The sequence below is a fragment of the Oncorhynchus clarkii genome, chromosome 29 (genome assembly GCF_045791955.1).
Source record: "Oncorhynchus clarkii lewisi isolate Uvic-CL-2024 chromosome 29, UVic_Ocla_1.0, whole genome shotgun sequence".
Taxonomy (NCBI): Eukaryota; Metazoa; Chordata; class Actinopteri; order Salmoniformes; family Salmonidae; genus Oncorhynchus; species Oncorhynchus clarkii.
This window is the reverse complement of record NC_092175.1, coordinates 37,278,070-37,285,793: the sequence shown is the minus strand read 5'-3', so window position 1 is coordinate 37,285,793 and position 7,724 is coordinate 37,278,070. Positions and strand designations below refer to the sequence as shown.

General features: G+C 43.7%; 1 protein-coding gene across 1 annotated transcript; it reads left to right on the top strand.

Annotated features, from left to right (window-relative positions):
- The first annotated feature begins 561 nt into the window (after positions 1-561).
- Positions 562-3,900, top strand: LOC139388612 (nuclear speckle splicing regulatory protein 1). The gene is made up of 7 exons (XM_071135373.1): positions 562-662; positions 1,094-1,181; positions 1,508-1,564; positions 1,678-1,806; positions 2,107-2,314; positions 2,441-2,543; positions 2,638-3,900. The coding sequence occupies exons 1-7, from the start codon at positions 643-645 to the stop codon at positions 3,512-3,514; spliced, it is 1,482 nt and encodes a 493-aa protein (XP_070991474.1). The 5' UTR covers positions 562-642; the 3' UTR covers positions 3,515-3,900.
- Positions 3,901-7,724: the final 3,824 nt, after the last annotated feature.

Below are 7,724 nucleotides of genomic sequence, written 5' to 3'. Positions count from 1 at the left end.
GTTTAGGTTAAAAATCTGATTTTAAGAAGAGAAATAGGCGGGGGTTATTTATTTGTGCTGGTGGTAACTAGTGACGACCGAAGTGGCGGTGTACTGTGTCCAAGCAACTATCTTCGTTGATTCACTCTAGACCTGCTGGAGTTTACTAGGTACATTTACAGACAGGCCTTTGCTGATAAAGTATTAATAAACATTGTTTTACTCGGACCAATAAACTGAGCCTACTAAAACGTTGACCCTGAAATGTCCATCTGAACGATTCTTCTCCACATCCGGCCATGACTGGGCGTCCCAGCGTTGTCCGGGTTTGACCGTCATTGTTAATAGGAATTTGTTCTTAACTTAATTGCCTAGTTAAATAAATAAAATACAATTATCCAATTCGCTGCAATGTTGAGCGTCTGATCTTAATCCGATTATTGGTATTGGCACTTTCGCTATATACAGCGACGACGACAAGGCTCCAGATGAATTGAGAAAATATAACCGTATTATATGTATGTATATAAACCTGGCTATATTGTACATGTTTTTTGTAACCATCAAATTATTTTTGAAGGCTTAATAGGGGCAGGATCAGAAGGCAGGGTTCGCTTGCCAACGAATCTGCCGCAGCGGTTCAGAGATATTTCAAGGAGTAAGATGGCGGCACCTAGTAAACAGTAAGTAGAAATTGACACTACAAAAATGTTATTCTATCGCAACTAGATAGGTATTTATAATACAAACATGTTTATTTCTTCGCTGTTTCTTATGGTCGCCGTGTGCAATGACTGGACACACTACAAGCAGCAATGTGTGCACGACCATGCAATCCACTACCAACAACATTGTTATCTACTCGCTAACGTTAGCTATCAAGTTAGCAAACGGTAGCAGCCAGTCGGTCCCGCATTGCCACCTTCATGCAAGCAATGAAGTTTGTAGTTTAGAGAAGAGAACACAAACCGGATTTGGCCTAGATTTTAGATCACGGAAATTCAGTTCATTTTCGCAACGAAGAGCTTGTATCTAGCTAACGTTAGTTAGTTAACCCCACTTTATCTCTTTCAAATGTTGGTGCTTGCTGTCCATTCATGTCACCTGTTCCCAGGTACGGCCTGATCATACCCCAGAAGAGAGCGTCTAAGACAGTCACCTTGCCCAGGCCCTCAGTGTTTGGGGATGACTCTGATGAAGAGGTAGGAAAAAGGTCTAAATGTCCATCTATATCTCTTATTGAATCCTATTGAGATATGCTGATAGTTAGTCTCGCAGGGCCATCCTTCCAAATCTAGTCTTGTGTACTTGTGAGAAGCCTGGGTTTTCCGAGGCTAATTGGTAGTAAATTCTTTTGCAAGGAAGCCTAAGAAGATTACATTGTGTGTGGGTCACAGATCATTTAGAGAAGTCTGAAGTTTCTCCACTCCTTTGCTCATGCCTTTTGTTGCGTCCAGTGAGATGAGTGTGAGTGAGTTGCAAGCTTTGCCAAACGATTGAAGCGATGATGTGTGGTCCTGTCTTCCAGACCTCGGTTGGGGAGAGTTTGCAGAAGGAGGCTCTGAAGAAGAGGATGATGAAACAGGTGAGTGAATGGATGAATGAGAAACCTCCGGTGGTAACAACAAATTCTCCAGAAGTTGCTTCTGTATGTATTTTGTGACCGAGACCCATCTTTCTCTTGTGTGTGTGTGGCAGACACGTCTGGAGATGCAGAAGGCTCTAGAGCAGGACAGCAGTGTGTATGACTACGATGGTGTCTATGATGACATGCAGAAACAGAGGCTGGAGAGCAGCAAGAAAATGCTGGGAGGAACCGACAGGAAGGTGCAGCAGATCCAGAACAACCCCCAGCCTCCTCCCACCTTTTCAAATCTTCTCTAATTTTCTATCCTTTCCATTTCAATCCCCCCTTTCCTTCACCTTTTCACTTGCTCCCCCGCCCCCTTTTCACTTGCTCCCCCGCCCCCTTTTCACTTGCTCCCCCGCCCCCCTATTTTCCTCTACTCATAATTTCACTGTGTTTTTCTCCATTTTGCCCTTTGTCACTTAGGTCCACCCACTCTACTCATCCTTCCTCTCCTCTTTGCTCATACTGCTCTCTCTCCTTTATCTCTCTCTCCATAGCCAAAATACATCAACCAGCTGCTACAAGCGGTAGAGGACAGGAAGAAGGAGCAGGAACGGAGAGATGAGAGGAAGATTCAGAAGGAGAGAGAGGCGGAGGGAGAGCAGTTTGCAGACAAGGAGGCTTACGTCACCTCAGCCTACAGACAGAAACTCAAGGAGAGACAGGAGGAGCTGGAAAAAGAAAAGCGAGAGGCAGCGATGGAGGGTGAGAGACACTGCTGTGTGTGCGTGCGCATGTGTGTTTATGAACAGATGTGTGTGGGAGAAACTGTCTGCTATGAATCCAGTAGTTTATAGAATAAACAAAGCCATGCTGTGTGTTTGTGTCTAGCTGCTCTGGATGTGAAGAAGCAGAAAGACCTGAGTGGTTTCTACAGACACCTGCTGAACCAGACCGTAGGAGAGGAGGCCATACCAGACCGCTCTGTACCGAGGTCAGAGTTCACAAACACAGCTAAAATATCTCCCTTCACTACCAGTATGTGTACATGAATATTAGATTGAACTCTCCTCTCTCTCTCAATGCAGGGATCAGAGTACAAAAGAAGTCAAGACAGAAGCGCCATCCCCACCGTCTTCACCTCCCTCACAAGACCACGTCCCCAGTTCCCATAGTGACAGCGAGGAGGGGCAGGATCAGAAGGCAGGGTTCAGTAAGCCGGCCCCTGGTGCCAAACGCCACTACAGACAGAGGTCCCCTTCCTCTGGGAGTGGAGAAGAGGAGCGAGAGAAGGATAGAGAGAGAGAAAAGAAGAGACACAAAGAGAGAGACCGAGACCAAGGAAGGGATAGAGAGAGGGTCAGAGAGAGAGACAGGGAGGACAGGCATGGTGGACGGAGAGATGAGAAGGATGGAAGAAAGGAGAGGGATAGAGACAGAGAGGAGGGCAGGGGGAGGCGGGATAAAGAGAGAGAGGAGAGACACGGGAAGAGAGAAAGGAGCCCGAAAGACGGAGAGAAGGAGAACGGGGAGAAAGAGAAACAGAGGGAGCTAGACAAAGACAAGGGGAGAGAAAGGGACAAGGGCAGGGAGAAAGAGAGGAATAGGGATGGAGAAAAGAAGACTATAAAAACCGACGGAAAGGATGAAAAGGAGGGAGAGGGGTCAGCGAAGAAGGGGAAGGAGGGAGAGGGGTCAGCGAAGAAGGGGAAGGAGGGAGAGGGGTCAGAGAGGAAGGAGGGAGAGGGGTCAGAGAGGAAGGAGGGAGAGGGGTCAGAGAAGGGGAAGGAGGGTGGTTCAGAGAAGGAGGGAGAGGGGTCAGAGAAGAAGGGAAAGGAGAGTAAAGTGAGTAAGTTTGTCAAGCGCAGCAGTGAGCAGACCGTGACCTCAGCCAGAGACAGATACCTGGCCAGACAGATGGCACGCTCAGCCACCAAGACGTACATAGAGAAGGAGGAGGACTGAACACACACAAACGGTGACAGCTGTGACTGTGTGATGACAGAGGGTGTCCGATGAACTGAGACACGTCAACAGATGTGTGTGAACTTCTTTCTCTAATACACAGCACTTGACGGACCCACCAAATTATAGTGGGGTCTCATGGTTCTACTGTCTGGGGAGAAAGATGGAATGTTAGAGAGTGATTTAAATGAATGAATGCAGGACTTGAGTTAAGTGAGAGGGTGAATAAGGGATGAAAAATGTAGTGTGAGTGAGGTGCCCCACACCAGCAAACTATGTTTTTGTTGAATATTTCTGTTCTATTCCATTTTTTTTTCTTCTGATGGACAGAACCGTACTTCCTGTTTATGTTGTTAATAAATGTCAACATATGGCTGGTGTATTGGTGCTCATGTATTCACTATTTATCTGTCATACCTTGAAAGTTAATATGGGCTATTCCTGGGGCAGCTGTAATGATAGTTTAACATAGTCTACTGTACCCAATTGCTTTACATACCCATTCATAATTTAATATACCCCCAGTCACTATCTTTATATACCAATTATCTATAGATAGAAATGTTTCTGTGATTGAATGGGACTGATGTAGTTTCAGTCCAACAGAGCAGAACAAGTATATAGTTGTTGACATGTTTGGGAGCATCGATAATAACATGTTTTTCACAACAAAACATAATTAAACTGTTGACAGCCCCTCTCTCTGCACACTGGAGAAAGGAATGAAGGAGAGCGAGGATGAGCTGGAAACTCAGTGGTGAATATTCTGTAGCTAAAGGTAATGTCACCCTATTAATTATGAAAATATAAACTTAATGCCTTATTAGATTATTCAAAATCAAATACAAGTTCACTGTAATTGTAGGCTAACTGTAAGCTGCCCTGCACAATCAATGAACCAACAGCCCTTTTTAGACCTGCCTATATGCTCTCTCCCAGACTCATTAATATAATACTAATATTAATGTCAATCTCTCCTGGGTGAAAGTGGAGAGATTGACTTCATCACTACTTGTATTTGTGAGAGGTATTGACATGTTGAATGCACCGAGCTGTCTGTCTAAACTACTGGCACACAGCTCAGACACCCATGCATACACCACAAGACATGTCACCAGAGGTCTCTTCATAGTCCCCAAGTCCACAACAGACTATGGGAGGCACACAGTACTACATAGAGCCATGACTACATGGAACTCTATTCCACAGTACTACATAGAGCCATGACTACATGGAACTCTATTCCACAGTACTACATAGAGCCATGACTACATGGAACTCCATTCCACATCAAGTAACTGATGCAAGCAGTAGAATTAGATTTTAAAAAACACCTTATGGAACAGCGGGGACTGGGCAGCAACACAAACAGTGGCGCAGACACATGCATACACACACAATAACATATGCACTATACACACACACACACACATGGATTTAGTACTGTAGATATGTGGTAAGGGGGCGGGGGGGGGGGGGGGGGGGGTGGAGAGAGTATGGGCCTGAGGGCAGACAGTGTGTTGTGAAATCTGTGAATGTATTGTAATGTTTTTTAAATTGTATAAACTGCCTTATTTTTGCTGGACCCCAGGAAAAGTAGCTGCTGCTTTGGCAGCATCCATAATCAATACAAATATAAATGAATACAACATTTGGAGCGTACCATAAGGTGACCAGTCCATCCATTATAATAATAATAATTCAGGCCACACTCAAAGAGATTACTAGAATTTGTTTAATTTTGGAGTGTAGGCTTGACCAATTATGTACCAAAGATATGTGTTTAATATGCGGTTGGTTATGTATTGTATAACGGCCTAATTTTAACTTACTTTTTGGGGCTCATATATAAGCCTATGAAGGCAATCTCAATGCTGTGCGTTACAGGAAAGACATCCTCCTCCCTCATGTGGTACCCTTCCTGCAGGTTCATTCTGACATGACCCTTCAGCATGACAATGCCACCAGTCATATTGCTCAATCTGTGCGTGATTTCCTGCAAGACAGGAATGTCAGTGTTCTGCCATGGCCAGCGAAGAGCCCGGATGTCAATCCCATTGAGCACCTCTGGGACCTGTTGGATTGGAGGGTGAGGGCTAAGGCCATTCCCCCCCCAGAAATGTCCAGGAACTTGCAGGTGCCTTGGTGGAAGAGTGGGGTAACATCTCACAGCAAGAACTGGCAAATCTGGTGCAGTCCACGAGGAGGCGATGCACTGCAGTACTTAATACAGCTGGTGGCCACACCAGATACTGTTACTTTTGATTTTGACCCCCCTTTGTTCAGGGACACATTATTCAATTTCTGTTAGTCACATGTCTGTGGAACTTGTTCAGTTTGTCTCAGTTGTTGAATTTTATGTTCATACAAATAGTTACACATGTTACCTTTGCTGAAATAAACGCAGTTGACAGTGAGAGGACGTTTCTTTTTTTGCTGAGTTTACATGTAAAGTGATCAATTAGTTCTAGTATGGTAACATAAAAATGTACATTTCAAGCTATAATCCAACATTTGTTTTCTACTCCTATGCAAATATTGAGGACCTCGCATTCCCAAAAGCAACACTGTCATGCTGAGAATAATGAGAATGAATAGTGTCTTGTGAATTTCATACCTTAAATGTCAAGAACGGTGCCACTTACACAGACCAGTATTTCTCAACCTCTGGTCCCTAGACCTGTGCTGGTCCCTGTGATGTTGCTGGCTGGTCCCTGAGCTGTTTATTAACTAGTTTAGTCAGTTCTACGGTGCTTAATAATATCCTTTTGTGACTAGGGGGCAGTATTTTCATTTCTTGAAAAATAATGTTCCTGTAGTAAACAGGATATTTTGTTAGGACAAGATGCTAGAATATGCATATAATTGACAGCTTACGATAGAAAACACCAAAGTTTCCAAAACTAAAAATATTGTCTGTGAGTATAACAGAACTGATGTTGCAGGTGAAAGCCTGAGAGAAATCCAATCCGGAAGGGCCTCATGTTTTGAAAGCGCTGCGTTCCAATGCATCCCTATTGAGCAGTGAATGGGCTATCAACCAGATTACTTTTTCTCCGTATTCCCCAAGGTGTCTACAGCATTGTGACGTAATTTTAAGCATTTATGTTGAAGAATAGCGGCTACATTGCGCAAGTGGTCACCTGAAGCTCCCAGAGTGATTCTCGAGTAAAATACAGAGGTAGCCATTTTTCCAATCGGTCCTACTGAAAAACTAATTGTCCCGGTGGATATATTATCGAATAGATATTTGAAAAACACCTTGAGGATTGATTATAAACAACGTTTGCCATGTTTCTGTCGATATTATGGAGCTAATTTGGAATATTTTTCGGAGTTTTCGTGACTGCAATTTCCTACCGATTTCTCAGCCAAACGTGAAGAACAAACGGAGCTATTTCGCCTACAAAAATAATATTTTTGGAAAAAAGGAACATTGGCTATCTAACTGGGAGTCTCGTGAGTGAAAACATCTGAAGCTCATCAAAGGTAAACGATTTAATTAGATTGCTTTTCTGATTTCCGTGACCAAGTTACCTGCTGCTAGCTGGACAAAATGTTATGATAGGCTATCAAACTTACACAAATGCTTGTCTAGCTTTGGCTGTAAAGCATATTTTGAAAATCTGAGATGACAAGTTGATTAACAAAAGGCTACGCTGTGTCTCAAAATATTTCACTTGTGATTTTCATGAATAGGAATATTTTCTAGGAATATTTATGTCCGTTGCGTTATGCTAATTAGTGTCAGTCGATGATTACGCTCCCTCATGCGGGATGGGGAGTCACTAGAGGTTGTAAGCTGTCCCCAAAGGAGGAAAACTAAAGCTTTCTGGTCCCTGACACAAGAGTGACCTAAGTTTGCCGGTTCCTGACACAAGAGAGACCATAGTTTGCTGGTTCCTGACACAAGAGAGACCATAGTTTGCTGGTTCCTGACACAAGAGGGACCATAGTTTGTCAGTCCCTGACACAAGAGGGACCATCGTTTGCCGGTCCCTGACACAAGAGGGACCATAGTTTGCCAGTCCCTGGAATAAAGGTTAAGAAACACTGCCCTGAACACACTCCTTTGTAATTCCCCCCTATCAAACATGCTATTTCCAATGTCATGACTAACATATTACTTACAATTTGTGCCCAATAGAAAATGAAGTTCTTGAATTACAAAGGACTTAAAATAAAAAAGGATAAACAATCAACATGAAAA

What these genes read in the sequence shown, in the direction of transcription:
- LOC139388612 (XM_071135373.1), top strand. Translation starts at nt 643, where the DNA reads ATGGCGGCACCTAGTAAACA. An exon ending in GGGATGACTCTGATGAAGAG is followed by an intron (nt 1,182 to 1,507) that starts GTAGGAAAAAGG and finishes CCTGTCTTCCAG; the next exon opens with ACCTCGGTTGGGGAGAGTTT. An exon ending in AGAAGAGGATGATGAAACAG is followed by an intron (nt 1,565 to 1,677) that starts GTGAGTGAATGG and finishes TGTGTGTGGCAG; the next exon opens with ACACGTCTGGAGATGCAGAA.